Genomic DNA, 16952 nt, shown 5'->3' with positions numbered 1-16952 from the left:
GTCTGTCTGGCATACCTCAAACTTATCGGTCAAAACGATGCACTTGAAAACACAGTTTTGAACCTGAGACCTTAGTTTGGATTCTTAATGTGCTTTCAATGTGGAGAAAATTCCCTTTCTGTTCAAAAAGAAGGTCAAAATCTATCTGAAGCTAATATGAGGCTTCATTAGTCTGTATTAGACAAATTACGTAGAGATATTCCAACTTTTGTCCCCCATCGCTTGCTTTAGAACACTTTAGGAAAGAATCTATTAATGTCCAGTATGAACAGGAAGAATGATCACGGCAAACAAAAACTGTTCAGGTGTTCATATGGGCACCTGACTATAGACAGCCTTGAAAAATTGTGAACTTATCCTATAAGCTAGTATCTGTTAATTCTGTGTTCAGAGCTTGCAGGCGTAATCGAAGTCTGAACATTTAGTTCTCTGCCTGTGTCTGTTTTTACAAGTTTGTGCATTCAGTGCTTGGAAAACTTAATTTTACAAACTTTGAAGAAAAAAGAATATAACTCAACTCACAAAAGGTTTTACGGTACCACTTTCTAATAAGGCACAATTTATACAGGGTTTTATACAGGCTCAAGTAATGGTTAATACATAATTTACTAATAATTTATAGTTTGATTATAAGCCATTAATAAGAACAACTTTGAAAATCATATCAAGGAATTGTACTGTATATAGTTTATGCTGTGTGTTATAGGTTCTTGATTATCGTGACAGACAAATTAAAATCTGTAATTATTTTAATTACCTTGTACCATTTCCTACTTAATATTTTCTCATTTTGGGTTATTTACCAAAGGCAACCTAAAAAATACATAGGGGTCAAAAACAATTGACTGATAAAGCATAGTGTGGTAAATTCTGGTAATGGGTAAGTGTGAGATTAGATTTATTTGTAACTACAGCACTGATATTGTAATATAATTAATATTATTGAAACCAAAATATGCTAAAACCAATAAAAACGGTAGTATCAGGAAATATACACATACAGTGAAACAGTTTTAAAAAAGGATTGATGGAAGATAATGTGCTGCATGTGAATGTCATTATTCTTTGGATCTGAAGATTCTTCACACATGAACAGTGAATGGCTCCAGTTTTGCAGCACGTTGTGTAATAGCTACACCTAATAAGCTATTAAAAAGGGCATAGTACGGAACTGTCATATGATTTACTCTGCCATAATCAAATCTTACAGAACCACAGAAAAAAAAGGATCATAAAATACCGTACCTCTTCACTGCCCCTGCTAATCACAAGTTTCATAATAAAGTTCTTCTGTTATGCAACATTTTGTACATTTACCAAAAGTCCCTGTTGATGACTCCGCTTTTACTTCACCAACTGTAAACCCAGGCTCAAATGCTGACTAACACAACGGCAGCGACCGTCAGACATCAAAAATGACTTGGAGGGATCCATCAAACAATGCATAAACAATCAGAAGAGGCGCATTAAAGATGTCAGCAATAAATCAAACTTTTATTTCTCCATATAGAAAAGAATTAAGTTAAATAGTGAAACAGTCCATCAAAAATCTGGCATCTTGTTTTCAACCAATGGTCCTTAATACATTAACCTTTGTCCCAAAATTAAAAAAAAAAAAAAGATGTAGCAAAGTGTAAATACCATGTTCACAGTAATAAATATTGAAAACAAAATCTTTTATACATTTACATTATATATATATATTTGTGTAAATATATATATATATTATATAGATATAGATATAATCATACACAGTAAAAAGTTATTTTCAAGTTTATCAAACATAAAATAGTAAAATAAAATGGCTGAAAACAGAATGATTGCATTTTTTTCATTCCCAAGGCATCGGTAACCATGGCCATTCAGAGTCAGTAATAAATAAAATGTGATATTATCTAAAGATTGTAGTGCATCACTGTAAATTAAACAACAAACATTGTAGTGCAAGTTTTTTTTTCTTTGCGCAAAGTAATCTTGCAAATTTCAAACTAATCAAAACGGAATGACAACAATGTAACAGAGAAGTTCGTTGAACACTGCACCGTCAAGTCTCTGACTTCAGTCTGTTCCGCACCACAACTTTCTCTGTTGTCTTGGCAGCGAAAAAAAAAAAAAGCTTTCACATGTATGAAACCGTGGCAGATATTCAATACCAGGCTTATTTGGCAAATTATTTAAAGACCAACAAAACACACACAAGAAATTCTCCAAATGCTCATTACACTCAGCTTCGTCAGAATTGCCAACAAAATAGTCGATGAAATGCATAGAAATTAATTACCAGTAGCAAGAACTAACTTAACTTAAGGGTTGTTTCCTGTCATGCAGCATTTCTGAGACGCAAAGCAAGGCAGATACTGTGGATGTGTGTCGATGCAGTAAAGGTTGCTGGATGAATGTAGGCTCTGCCTCTGCTTGCACTTTTCCCTGGCTTCCTTTCCCCCTCAGTGATAAGGAACGGGGGAGGGGGGAGGACTCCCGTTTCCTGTTTGTCTGCAGGTTCCTGCATCCTGCTGAAAGCCAGAGAAGGTCTGGCTTCGTCTTCACACAGCTGTGTGTGCATGTGTGTGTGTGTGTGTGTGTGTGTGTGATGCGATGCGTGCGCTCGCTTGTCTCAAACCTCTGCACCCAACTCAATGATCCCAGTCTCAATAATGAAGCATCCAATGATATTCACAAAGCATTTATTATGGAGCTAGTAGGTCAAAGAGGGTGTTACAGGCCGAAAAACAGGACGGAAGTAAGAACAAGATAATCACAGCAACATCACATTCATAGCATAAGAGGTCAGAGACTGAGTGAGCATGTGTGTGTGCGTGCGCTGAATGGAGGTGACAAACTACAGCAATCTATTTATCTATGCGTTATATGAAAAGGTAAGCCCCCTGATATTGATGTGTTAACAACTGTAAGGAAGTACTTACATGTCCTTCCATGCCCTCTAAAGGGCTCCAGTCCCTCCAGCATGTCCGTCCTGCCCTCAGTCTCATTGTCTCGTCAGGCCACTGCAGCTCCTTCCTCTTCGACAGGTTGATGTTCTCCAGCACCTGACCCACGTCCACAATCTGGACGACATTATGGAACCACAACAATGAAATTAACGCCACGGCATTTCTGCGGGTTGTTGTTCAAAGAGATGACTGATATACAAATATATTTTATGAGGACAAACTCGGAGGTGTGGAGGCAAGTGCAGCTGGTTCGTCTATTTTAAAACTTTATTTCAGGGCGTCCTGGTAGCCTTGTGATTAAGGTGACATGCACCCAAGGCAACAGAAACGAGAATACAAATATACTAATACTAAAATGATATAAATATATAAAAAAAATACATATGCTTGATCAATACACATGCTTCTGCGTAGGTTTGTTTGTATACTGATATTTTTTCATTAGCTCAGTTCTTTGTTAATTTAATAATCTAAGTCAACAAGGTAAATTGATTTTTTTAAAAGTGTACACATTGCAGTTGTATGTTGTGACTGTTGTCCTAAATTTATTTAAACACATTTTTTTTGAGGTAACAATGCTGCTGCTGGTGCTTTTTACTGTAGGTCTATGAGCTAAAGATCTGAGACAGGAAAGCTAAACTGACAGACTGAACTGAGGGGAACACTAAAGTTGTCTGGCACAGCTTTCTGATTGCTGATGTGGAGTCATGCTATTTAATTAGTGCTCTTTTTGTTTTTCGTGGCAGGATTTCCTTCCAGCTTCTTTTTCCATAATATTTACAAACCTGCACTCTGTAGGAGATGTCATCTCTGCGCACGGTGGAGACGGTGGGGTTGTGCGGTTGTGGGTGGTGATGATGGTGGTGATGCTGGCTGAGGGGATCGGTCACGGTGCTGCACAGGCCGTCGTTGCCCAGGAGGCCCACCAGCGTGTGGCGTTTGCAGGGAGGGATGCTGTGGCTGGACTGGGAGGCGGAAGGGCCGGCGGGGTCGGAGGTGGAGCCCAGCCGGAGCTGCAGGGAGGTCGGGAGTGTGCGCAGCGACAGCTGGCTGGTGGAGGAACGTCGGCAGGGCTCCAAGCCTGTGGTGGAGGTGCGCAGGGAGGAGTGACGGCTGCTGCTGTAGCGGTAAGAGGACGACTGGCTGGCAACAGAGGCTCGGGCAGGAGAGTGGCGTACCAAACCCGACTGAACAGACTGGGAACTCTGACTGGTGCCTGACCACAGAAGAAGACGTAAACCTTATGAAATTAGACTCAAGGTTTGGGTACTTACGACAGACAGATTTCCCATAGTGTAACTCAGTAGTCTCTTTCAACACCGTAATCTTTATAACTACACTTTCCAAGTTCATCACACAATCTGAAATCTCAAGTCCAACCCAAGATATCCTTGATGGCATCATCAGAGTTAATTTCTCAGACTTCAGGGAGCTTTCCCAGAGCTACAGAATACAACACACAACTGTCTCTGCAGGCTACGCCACATGAGTTAACCAAACTTTATTTGCAAAACCAGCAGAGTTTTCCTTTAACATTGATGATGGCATTTTTAAAGCATAACTAGGTGGGAATTTATGTCTAAAGAAAAGACACAAGATCATTTTAAGTTAATTTTTTTCAGACATTTGTCTCCTTGAGTCATGGATGTCACACATAAAAACAAACTTCAACATTTCTAAAATCTGTCACATCTTGTCTCACCAAGATGCAGAAAAACCAGTCCATGCTTTTGTTACTTCTAGTTTGGACTACTGCAACTCTTTATTATCCGGCTGCACCAACGAGGCTCTAAATAGTCTCCAGCTGATCCAGAATCCTGCCGCAGCATTGCAGTACTGACAGGAAATAGGAAAAGAGATCACATTTCTCCTGTGTTAGCTTCTCTGCATTGGCTCCCTGTAAAATCCAGAACAGAATTTAAATCCTCCTCCTCACCTACAGAGCCCTTAATGGTCAGGCACCATCATATCTTAAAGAGCTTATAGTATCCTATTACCCCACTAAAACACTGTGCTCCCAGAGCGCAGTCTTACTTGTGGTTCCTAGAGTCTCCAAAAGCAGAATGGGAGGCAGAGCCTTCAGTTATCAGGCTCATCTCCTGTGGAACCAATCTTCCAGTTTGGGTCCAGGAGGCAGACACCCTCTCCACGTTTAAGAGTGGGCTTAAAACCTAACTCTTTGATAAAGCTCATATTTAGGGCTGGCGCAGGCTTGGCTTGAACTATCCCCTAGCTATGCTGCTATAGGCCCAGACTGCCGGGGGACTTCCCACGGTGGACTGAGCTCCTCTCTCCTCGTCTTCCTCTCCATCTGTACGCATTCATATTCCATCAATGCCTGTTACTAACTTGTGCTTTATCATCTCTCTCTTCTCTCCTCCTGTCGCTTTTGGCAACAATTTCTGCCTCTGGAGCTGTAGAGTCTGGATCTATGAAACCACTTACTGCCCCCATGATCCTGCTCAACACACACTGCTACGATTATATTGTTATTAGTCGTATTATCATTATCATTATTATTATCATTATCATTATTACTATTATTATTATTATTAGTATCATTATCAGCATTATTTCTCTCTCAACCCGACTGGTCGAGGCAGACTGCCACCCACCCAGAGCCGGTTCTGCTTGAGGTTTCTACCTGTTAAAAGGGAGTTTTCCTTGCCGCTGTCGCCAAGTGCTTGCTCATGGGGGAGAGTTGGGTCTCTGTAAATATAACTATAAAGAGCACGGTCTAGACCTTCTGTATATGAACAGGGCCCTGAGATAACTTCTGTTTGGATTTGGTGCTATATAAATAAAACTGACTTGATTTGACTGAGGTTGGCAAGACGTACATTTCTTCAGATAAGTAAATCAAAATGTGTGTATGCAGTATACTGCAAAAGTTTTAGGCACTTAAATATGTTTAGATTCAGAACTCAAAAAAATTCAATTTGGAAAAGTATTCTTGTTATTAAGGGTTATCAGATAGAATAGTTCTTACCCAGAGGGTGTGGCTGGTACGAGTAAGGGGGGACAGGTCCGGAGGTCCCTCCCTGTGACACTGAGCTCTGCTGAGAGTCGCCCCCTGTCCCATTCCCACTGCCACAGGACAGCCCCCCCGCATCTGAATCCTCAATGTTCCCTCCACTGTTACAACCTGCACCACAGCCTTTTCGTAACCTATGAGGAAAAATAAAAATATAATTCATCTAAAAAGATGAGTGAAATTCACAGGGGACCCGACCAAGGACGAAAATGTCCATTACCACTTAGTTTATGTTTCTACGAGCACCACACTTTACCTGCTGAACTATACTGAATTACACACCTGTGCCAGGTGCTGACGACAAAGTTGCGGATATTTCCGATGCTGATGGGGCCTCCCAGGATGTGTCCGAGCTGGGGGTGTGAGTTGCAGTAAGAGGTGGTCAGTGGAGATACATAGATTGGATAACCGATGGGCTGGTCGCAAGAAGAATTGATCATGTTACGCAGAGCCTGCTTGGCATTCTGGATGCTCCCGCGCTCTGGGTTTCTGTTTCTCAGGAACACCAACTCCTGCTGCTGCCCTGCCCAAAGACCTCGGACACATTCTTTATTTACCTGCAGCACAAGAGGTAAGTTCTCATTAAATATTGTGTCTTAAAACTAGCGACAATCAATGAATCAGACTTTGTCATTTTTAAAATCTCTCATAGTGCCCACCTTGATAACACGGAAGCTGAGGTATCGTCGATTGAGCATAATGATTTTGTACTCATTGGTGCCTTCGTCGAGGACGTGGCGCAGGGCGAGGAGAGATGGTGCGTTGGACAGCACAGCGCTCCTCCAGGCGGGGTCGCCCTCATGAGCGATGACTAGGTTCTGCTGGTGGGAGGAGATGGCTTCGAAAAGAACCGCCGGCTCATCGTACTCATCGGGGGATGTGAAGTGGTCCTAACCAAGAGTGGACGTGAAGCATTTTGTTACAGATCAAGTTTAAGCCTGAGAACGAGGCTAGAGTAATTAGCAGAGTCTTACCTGGTGTAATTTGAGAGACATTCGGATTCCAGGCACCACGACTTTCCTGAGCAGTTCCATGTCTGCAAAGATCCACTCATCTCGTACTGAAGAGATGCGGAAATCTCCTTTAAATAATGCATGAAGTCCATAAAGGAAAGACTCTAGATTGCTGTGATGAAAAGAAAAGAGCAAAGACATACTAAAAAGGTTACTAAAACTCTTTATCCAGAGCACAGACAGAAAGGAGAGAAGGAAAGAAAACATTAGGTAAATGAGTATGCATCTGCATCTAGGTTTTGCACAGATGAAACAGTCAGGAAGGCGAAGTCCTGTTGCTGTTCTGTGTCATGGTTGCTTGTTTGACCTACATAAGTGAACTTTCTCTAAATACCTCAAGTACTATAAAAGGTTGAATTATTATAAGAAAGATCACTAAATAACCTGGACATGTGATGGGCCGCTGTTCCCAGAGCTCTCCTTCCCAGCACACACAGGCCAAAGCAGAGTAGCACCAGAGCTGAATCTTTCTCGCTGTCCAGTGGCTACGAACAAAGCGATGAGAAAGATTCGTGAAACTCAAATCCCGTCTTTACACTACTATGAACATTTTGATTTATGAGTGAAAACTTAACCTTTGGCTCAGACATTTTTGTTGCCTTTCTTCACTCATTAAAACATGTCAACTGATAACAAATGACCAAGTACAGCATCTCTTCGGAAAGTAATAAGATGTATCATCCTTGAAGTTTAAAAAAAAAAAAAAAAAATCAAACTGAATGAAAATTATTTAAATGGGACCAGAGGTGTCAGAGACATGGGGAATCATATTTTAACATATTTTAATTATACCATCCATAATAAGTCAGACTGTATACACAGCTGAATGAGTGTAGCCTGTTTTAGCGTCAGTTAAACTCGGGGAACAATAATCCAGCATTACCTTGGCCCTCCGAGAATTGCAGTACTGGATCCAGCCCAAGTAGACCCCACAGAAGCTGTCCCTGGAGATGCCTGCGAGCCGATGGTCATAGTCCTCATCGATGTTGGGATTGAAGGTGGGATCCAGGTCAACGTAGTTCCTTTCACCACACCCTCTTAGGCCCTCTTTCATGGTCTCATTAGCTAGCCACTCTTCCAGTTTGGGGGAAGCGATCACATAATAGATAATACCCTGCGACCAGAGGGGGACGATGCATTTTCATCATGTAAAGATCCTGCAAATGTGCAAAAAATATTCCAGTGACACCCGACTAACCTTTACATAGTAGGTGGTGAGGATGCGTCGTAGATCAAACACCTGCAGCATTGAGGCGGCGCTGTTATCGGTGATGCTGTAGCCCTCCAGCACATATTTGGTGACCAGCACCTCCCACGCCAGCCAGCGCTGCCCAAAGGCAGCATTGAAGGACAGAATGTGAGGGAGGTGGCCCGGCTCACAGCAGCAGCAGCCCTCATCTTCCTCCACCCCCTCAGTGATGGCCTCCACTTCCCTCTGCTGGCAGTAAGTTCCTGAGGAGTAGAAAATCAACAGGTTGACAGTACAATACAGCTTTTTTTTGGGAACCTCAGGTCATTTCTGTAAACTGTGTAGAGACAAGTGAAAGGGCTGAACTTGTCTGAATCCATGCAACTCTTTACTGAGAGACAGAAGAACTATAAAAAGATCATTTTGGTTTTGTGAGAAAACGGTTAGATTCATTGTGAAAACTAAAGTTGCTGACAGACTACTGATGATGGGTCATGAGGAGCATCTCCAGTTCTGTAAAAAGTTCACAGCGTGTCACAGGTCTGTTGTATAGCAGCAATATTGGCTGGACTACAGAAAACAATGCCGATAAAGCACAAACGCGTTTGTTTCTGTGTCAAACTTGTTCTCTTCTCACCTCTGAACTCCAGCCCTCGCAGCTGAAAGGTGACAAGGCCGTTGCCGATCTCTATAAGGTGCACCAGAGCGTTCAGGTAGTCAGAGGCCAGGATAAAGCAATCCCCAGTGCTAAAGTTTCCCCAGCGGCCCAGGAGGAGGTCTCCACAGAGGCTGTGCTGCAAGGAGCGGGTAAGGTGCTCATAGAAGATGGAGTTCAAATTGTTGTCATCAGAGCCTGAAGAGGGAAAGAAAAATGACAAAAAGATTGGTGTTGAAACTTGTATGTTTAGTCATGACACCACTGGAATAGACTGAGGGTTTAAAGCATCCTCTTGTAAAAACACACTTGTTCTTTGAGCCTAAATCACATAGGACTTTAACAAGAGCGTCGATTCTCCACATTTGTCTAAATGATTCACAAATGACCAAAGGAAGTGAGGGATGTAAACTTATAAAAGAGTAACAGTGCAGGGAACAGTTGTATGTTGCCAAACAAACTTAAAAGGGAAAATTAAATTGAATATCATGTCATCACCTGGATTTCTGTCTAGCTGAGAGGCCAGGCGAGTATTAGAGTGATCCACTCTCTTGGTACTGCAAAAAAAGAATTTTAAAACAACACATTTAAGCAGCATATTCACATAAACTGCATTAGATTTGAGCATGGAATAGTATTTAAAATATTTTTTTCCCCCTACTTGTAGTCTCTCTCCCAGAACTTGACGGGACGGACATAGGACGTGATGAAGATGGCACTGCCCAGGAAGGGGTTGAGGGGAGTGGAGAAGACTGTTGACACTATGGCCTGGACAAACAGCATGGCGGAGTCTGGAGGGGCTCAGGTCAAGGATGACTTGAAAGATATGCATGTTCTTCTTCATATATTGTAGTATGTGCTATCTGTGTATTTAAGAGGAGCTTGATAAAATATTGTACATTTAAATACACTTAAAATACCATTCCCGACACATTGCACAAGTTTCAACACCTCTCTGAAACAATGTCAACACAAAAACTTGTCCTTATCAGCTTCACAAAGGCAGGATTTACAACAGTGCTGTAGTAGTGCAGGTGTGCCCATGAAACCGGTGACTCACTGTGCAGTATAGAGTATATTGCAATAAAAGACAGCAGTGAAAGGATACGAGGCACGGCAAAGGGCTGAGCAAAGGCGTGGAAAGCTGAGCCCCATGTGATCTGCCAGGGGGCGATGTAGGTGTAGACAAAGTGCAGCTTATAGAACAGCTCCCACAACTGTAAAAAGCAAAGAAACAGTTCATCAAAAAGGAGACACAGTGAACTTCTAAATAGTTAACTGCACGGATACCAGTACCACAGTACCATATACTTTGACAGTATAAACTGGGCAGTATGATTTATTTGTATAAAATTATAATGAATATTACAATAATTTAAATGAGTTTAAATACGGTATATCTATAATGTCTCGTGGCAGAATCAGAATAGTGCAAGTTCATTATATATTCCTCTCACCTTGCTGAAAACAATAGACATGAGGAAAAGGTCCAGCAGCAGTGTCTCAGACAGATGGCGGTAGTCGAAGGTGAAGAAGAGGATGGTGAAGAGGATCGTCACATACTGGTAGGTAGGACTGCTGTAGGACGAACGGAGCAGCTTCAGGCCTGCCACTGTGATCATCAGAGCGCCGACCCTGGAGGACATTTTAAACAGAGAAAAGTCTATCAGTGTGTGGGAAACATCAAACATGATAAGTGTGCATAACAGTTTACAGTAAAATCATGATGAAACCATTTAAGCATAAAAATATAATATAAACTATTCTTTACTATTTACATGGCTAGTTGTAAGCTAAACATTTGGGAAAAGGAATATATGTTTTCTTGCAGAGAGTCAGATGAGAAGATCAAAACCCCTGTCATGTCTGCGCGGTGAATATGTAGCTTGAGCAAAGCAGCTGGTTAGCTTAGCTTAGCATAAAGACCGGAAACCGGGGGAAACAGCTAGCCTGGCTCTGTCCAAAGGTAACAAAATCTGCCTACCAGCGCCTCTGAAGCTCACTAATTAACAATTTATATCTTGTTTGTTTAATCTGTTCCAAAACCAAAGTGTAAAAACGACTAGTTGTGGTGGTAAGGGGGTTAGTTGCCAGGCAACCGGTGGAAACTCCTACTACTTCTCCCAGTGAAGATATTTTGTTATCTTCAGACAGAGGCAGGATAGCTGTTTCCCCGTTTCCAGTCTTTATGCTAAGCCATTCTAACTGGCTGCTGGTTTTAGCTTCATATTAAACGTACAGACACGAGTGTGGTACCAATCTTTTTATGCGTCTCTTTGTGAAAAAGCAAGTAAGTGTATTTCCCAAAATGTCAAATTATTCCTTTATATATGTTTCAAAGGTATGTTACTCTTATTTGTAAAAGACAATTTAATCAATCTGCTTTACAGTTTTTGGGTTATCACACTATGAACTAAAAATCAGGTAGAAATATTGTTAGGAATGCTAGCAAAGAACATGATCAGCCTCTTCGGATTATATTTAAATATAAATTTAGAGAAAATAAAAGAGCACATAAGGGATTAGATAAACAGATGTTAGAAAATATTAAGAATACTCACTCTGTGTCAAGCCTCTTTGGGCTGGCGAGCTCTCTGGCGCTGCCACTCAGCTCATTAAGGATGACGAGAGGATAGAGCACATTCTTTTCCACAAACAGCAGCCACACATGAAGCTTCTCAAACCACATCACATGAGCTGCATCTGACGAGACAGACAGGTGAAGTTATGAGAAGTGTAATTATTCTACATCTAGTCAAAATCAATATGAGATACAGCGTAGTAAAGAGACACAAAACTATAAGGAAGCAATCGGGGGGAAAAAAAAAAAAAAAAACAGACAAAGAAAAACAGAGTCAACATTTTCAATCTGCTTTTGCTTTGTTCATATTGATGACTGAAATAACACCAAAGGAATTGTTCCACTTTTCATTTGTAAGTCTCGACACTCCGGTTATACATTATACATTTCTTTCCTAATGCAGCATAGCCGCTGTGACTGAACAGATGAAGAAAAATACATCTACAAAACATATGGCTTTTACATTCCTTTAGGTGTTATTTAGTGACAAAGTAGTGATCCTGAGAGCCAAGTTTCTGTTTCTGATGTACCTACCCCTGACTTCAAACTGATAGTACTCCTTTGTTTTGAGCAGCGGGTGAGAGAAGCAATACCAGGGCAGCTGCTTGCGGACTTGAGGCAGCAGGTAGTGGGTGAGCAACCCCACCGTCCCCAACAGAGCATACAGAACATAACTGAGGAAAGGCTAAGGGTCACAGAGACAGAGGAAATGAATCCTTAAACACATTGAGTATCTTTCTCCAAGCATAAGACCAGCCTCAAAAAATTTTCCATTTAGCAACCAAGTAAGTATGTAACCATTTGCTATTACTTTATTGTCTCTCGTCTTTTGTTTCTCAAAGCAGCAGACATCACAGTTGATCTTTTCTTGTTTTCCAAGTGTCACTGATCAATATAGAACAACTGAACATTTATATGAAAAATAAGACTGAGACTCAGCCTTTTAATGATAAGAAATTATTTCCTATACCTGCAGTGCAATGAACACTGTGCTGACGTGGATGGCAAAGTAAAGGACAGCAATGACCACACAGACGATCAGGTCAGACTGCAGACGCTCATTCTATAAAAGGAAACGCTGGGTATCAGATCAGCTTTAGGACGGTAATTGCGTATCTGATCATTTTAAATGACCATTCTTGTTCTGGTAATTATCCAGTCCTGGCTTTAATTAGATAAAGGATGAAGGTCGACTCACCACTGAGGCCCTCAGCTTCTCAGGTAGAGGATCCTGTACTTCTGACAAAGGGTCCTCTGGGTTTTTGTCTTTTAAATTGGGCAAAATCTTGGACTGTATCAGCGAGCTGTAAAGCAAGAAGCAAAAATATTAGCTGGTTCAAATACCATGATTCTCCTGTGGGCGATTTATCTCAGAGGGACTGCATAATCACTCACTGTTAACACTACAACCATTGTGTGAAGCTGGTTCAAGCTATTTGAACTGAGCCTTTTTGAAATGCTTAGAAAATCCCTATCTGAGATAATCCAGAGCATATCTACGAGCAGTAAAGTCACAGATTAATCCTTAATATGGATTTCTCTCTGTCAGACATGGGTCAAGCAGTTAATGGAAAATACTTTTGGTGACCTGTTTTTGTCAACACATATGGCCATCAGTGCCCGACTTTTTATACATGCTAAGGCAAGTATTTGAAACTCACTTTAATATTTATTTCTGTGTGAGTAACTCCAACTCAGATACTACTAAGACAATCTGCCTGAGGTCTGTTGTGCAAGGCTGTAAACTTACAGGAGGACAGAAGGGTCGCTGCTCTGCCTGCTCAGGTGGTAAGACACTGCCACCAAGAGGCCGCAGAAGACAGAAAATAACACAGGGATGTGATGAGGCTCCCAAGTCTCCTGAAACACAGATAATGACGAGGTTTAAACAGATTTATTATTTTGTTTTTTTCATTTTTCCACCAACTGCAATGAATTTAGGAATTTATCATGCTGATGGCGGATGTGTTATGATATATGGTTAGTTTCCAGAGCATCACTGTGCAAATTCACACACTTAAAAAGAGAAACAGGCTGCATAAACATATAAATGGATGATGCAAGATACAGAAATGTCCACAAGACCTGTCATACTATGACTTAGTGTCTCTCAAGTTTCCTGAAAGTAGAAGATCACTTTTGGAGGAGACACACGGTATTAAGAAATGTTCTAGATTTTATTTGCAAATTTTTTTTATTAGCCACAATGGTGAGGGGGTTGGTCCACCAATTTGGGTCCAAACTGAAATACTTTCAATACTACTGGATTTGGCACAAAAGTCTGTACAGACATTCATGGTTCCCAGATGATGCATCCTAATGACTCTGGTGATCCTCTGACATTTTAACTAGCGCAACCATGAGGTTGACAATGTTTCGACAACAACTGGATGGATTTTCATGAAATTTGATTCAAACATTTATGTCCCCCATCAGGGTGAATTGTAATAATTCTGTTGATCCCTCCACTTTTCATTCTGTGTCATCATCTGGTCAATAGATTAATTTTGAATTAAACTGTATTTTGCTTTATCCTCAGCTGTAGTTTATGTTTAGAGCTTATTGGCTAACTTTTAGTGCACTAAAACCCTAAACTAAGACAGTGACCATGATAAACATTATACCTACTACACATCTGCATGCATTTTTTTGGGAAACAGTGGTTTCTAAACCATAATCTAACAGAATGAATAGCTTAGCTTTTGTTTGCATCCACAGTACAAAAATTTACATCAAAGAAGATCTTGCTGGTGAGCAGACACTGCAGGTTTTAGGTGATAAAGAGCTATACAATATGCTGGTAATAAACTGTTGCTAACACTCAAAGGACCAGACAGAGTGAATTAAAAGAAAAAAATCTTATTCTCTGCCAAGAATATTTCTTGACTACAAGTTTCTTCTCCATCATTAAAGCAGCAATACTGAGGCACGTTTGCTGTGTTTCACGGACTTCAAACATCTTAATTTTTAATGCTGCTATAATGTTGAGGTCCTCTAATTTCATACATAGGACGTAGTTTTGCAGTACGATCAAACAGTTTTTTTCTCTCCAGAGTACTTTTTGATTACAGTTAGATGATATCTCGATTAGATTTAGAGGTGTGTTGGCTTTGCTCTCACCTTCAGAGCTCCATAGCAGAAGCCATAAAGCAGAGCGACTGTGACGATGCTGCGCAGGGTGCTGTATAGCGCTGACAGAAGGCTAGTGGAGGCTGCAGAGAGCACAGAGAGGATGTCAACAATGAGACTACTCCAACCGACAGGCACCAGGCAAGGCAGAATGCAAATCAGCACTTTGCCATATCATAATATATAAAGGTCTAAGAGTGTCTATGAGTGTCTGTTGTCTCTTGCTGTAGAGGTCAAAGTCACCCCTGCAGAGAAGTTGTGCATCTGCAAGTCACTCACCATTGCCCCCGAACACATGGACGTCCAGCTGCTCGAAGAGGTACATGACGAAAGTGTTTACTTGTGGTAGCAGCCCCACGAAGAAGATGATGGGAAAACACAGAGTGAAGACTGCAGGGAGACACACACAAGGTGACAGCTTGATAAAATTAAACATTGGTCAGTTAATAGATTTTTTTTTTTTCAATTCTCTACTTTTCCATATAAGACAGTTGACAATGACTTGGTGTTTATTGTTCAACATCTTTGACATTCCAACCATTTTGGTGGATGTTCTACTGATCTTGTAACCGAAACTCAATTTCCTCTCTTGTGCTGAGCAAGAAATTAAAGTTGAGGACTGAATTTTTTCATGTATCTTTTTTTGCGTGTTTTCAGAGCAAATTCCTAGCCTTTACTGATAGCCAAGAAATCTCCATCCAAAATTTAGGAGTTATCTTTGATTTGAATCTTACTTTTAATCTAATAATAAAAAAGTATAAGTCTGTTTTATCAACTTCAAAGAATAGATCATTTTTTCATCATTCTCTGACTTGGACAAAGTTATTTAGGAGATTTGCATTTGCTGTCAGGGCGGCTGAGTATACATGGGAACAAAACTGGGTTCCCTCAGTGGTACAGTGTAGACAAGAGGAGCAGATACAATTATGTTTGTTATTTTATTGTTTTGACATGTTTTTTCCCTGTTTTTCTGTACTATACAAATAAAGAATGCCGTTATCAATAATATCACTGCACATAAATGTCACAGGGGAATATGGCTGCCTTAAATACTTGGCTACTTGCTTACCTATGACAAGGTCCCTAGCAGAGGCCAGTACCAGGGAGCTGGTGAGTGCGACTCCGTACAGGGTGAAGCGGGATGAAGTGGTCTTCAGACTGCCGTAGTGGAGCAGCCAAATGAGGGCACAGCACAGGCAGAAGTAGACAGGCCGGCTGTACGCTATGACACGATTATGGCCCTGCAGGGACAAGGGTGTGATGATATAAATGGTTCATTATAATAGCTGGGTTTTCTCATTGTGGTCCAGTGCAGCTCAGTATTCAGAACACAAACCCTGTATATTAAAATAAGGAAAAAGGGGCAAACACTAAACTGCAAACAGCCTTTCTTCAAGTCTATTGTACCTTTAAGATAGAAAGTGGCCTCCCTCCTCTAATTTTGGAGCATGACACTGCCAGAACAAAGTAAACCATTCCCACCAACCCCTACCTTACCAGAAATGTGTGCCTTCACTGCTAATGAAAGCATGCAACAAATGACATTAACTGCATAATGCATTAAAATGGTCATTCTAATAAAACATCATCCCGAAAGAAATTCAGTAGTATTACTGCCATATGAACCACGAGGGCAGTGACACAGGTATAAACAGAAATAGCATCAAGTGTTAGGTTTCACAAGAGAGAGAGAATGCACGTCTGCTGCGAGCAGATTTCAGCTATGAGGCTATGAGCTGCCCTGCTTTTTCACCAAAGGGAGCACTGGCAGTTTACGCACCAACAATCAGATTAAATAGACCAGGTTTTCTCAAAATGTGTCAACAGTGTCTTGACAGAGGAAGGGGAGGATGTCCTTGTGGTGAGGTGAGGTGAGGTGAAGGAAAAAGGGGATGTCACAAGGGGGAGAGGTGGAAGGAGAGGGAGAGAGAGGGAGATACAGAGGAAGAGCAGGAGAGCGAGCTGTGGTCTAAACTCTGGGCAGCTATTTAAAGCTTGTGTCTGCAGCTGAGTAGGAGCTGCATTAATAAAAGACGCTGTTTCAGAGCAGGCTACTGACGCAAGAGAGGGAGGAACACACAGACTCGCAGGGGAAAAGCAACATCATTTTCAACAATAGACAAAGAAAAAAAACACTCATTAAGAACTACAGGTCATATTAGAGATGAAAGGACATTGATTCTCTTATTGTCGACCCTCAGTCTAACGTTAAGGTGTAAAGGCCATTTCATTTTCTTTTGTCTAAGTGCTATTTTTTTTAACATTTTGCACCACTGACTGGAGGTTGTTCACTGTGTGGGCTATCCTGGAATTTAAAGTTAATTACTCAGAATATGAGCATCAGCTTTAAGCCACAAACTCGCCAAAATGTGGATCCTTTAATGGCACCAAAAGTGTCAG

The 16952-nt window shown here is 41.1% G+C and overlaps 1 protein-coding gene across 1 annotated transcript in view; it reads right to left on the bottom strand.

Moving 5' to 3' along the window:
* Nucleotides 1-795: 795 nt before the first annotated feature.
* The window catches only part of pcnx1 (pecanex 1), a 37675-nt gene continuing 21518 nt past the window's right edge, over nt 796-16952 (bottom strand). The window contains exons 14-36 of the mRNA XM_040137423.1: nt 15622-15793; nt 14832-14942; nt 14544-14635; nt 13174-13283; nt 12622-12727; nt 12394-12486; nt 11958-12108; nt 11404-11545; nt 10300-10477; nt 9951-10059; nt 9504-9633; nt 9341-9399; nt 8825-9040; nt 8197-8450; nt 7882-8112; nt 7383-7483; nt 6960-7110; nt 6645-6875; nt 6268-6542; nt 5941-6119; nt 3737-4167; nt 2925-3065; nt 796-813 (exon numbers count right to left, since the gene is read on the bottom strand). Of these exons, the coding sequence (XP_039993357.1) occupies nt 796-813; nt 2925-3065; nt 3737-4167; nt 5941-6119; nt 6268-6542; nt 6645-6875; nt 6960-7110; nt 7383-7483; nt 7882-8112; nt 8197-8450; nt 8825-9040; nt 9341-9399; nt 9504-9633; nt 9951-10059; nt 10300-10477; nt 11404-11545; nt 11958-12108; nt 12394-12486; nt 12622-12727; nt 13174-13283; nt 14544-14635; nt 14832-14942; nt 15622-15793 (3681 nt within the window). The remainder of the gene's footprint in view (nt 814-2924; nt 3066-3736; nt 4168-5940; nt 6120-6267; nt 6543-6644; nt 6876-6959; nt 7111-7382; nt 7484-7881; nt 8113-8196; nt 8451-8824; nt 9041-9340; nt 9400-9503; nt 9634-9950; nt 10060-10299; nt 10478-11403; nt 11546-11957; nt 12109-12393; nt 12487-12621; nt 12728-13173; nt 13284-14543; nt 14636-14831; nt 14943-15621; nt 15794-16952) is intronic.

This window comes from Xiphias gladius, chromosome 10 (genome assembly GCF_016859285.1).
Source record: "Xiphias gladius isolate SHS-SW01 ecotype Sanya breed wild chromosome 10, ASM1685928v1, whole genome shotgun sequence".
Lineage (NCBI taxonomy): Eukaryota > Metazoa > Chordata > Actinopteri > Istiophoriformes > Xiphiidae > Xiphias > Xiphias gladius.
Note: the sequence above shows the minus strand (reverse complement) of the source record. Positions and strands in the feature narration are given on the sequence as shown.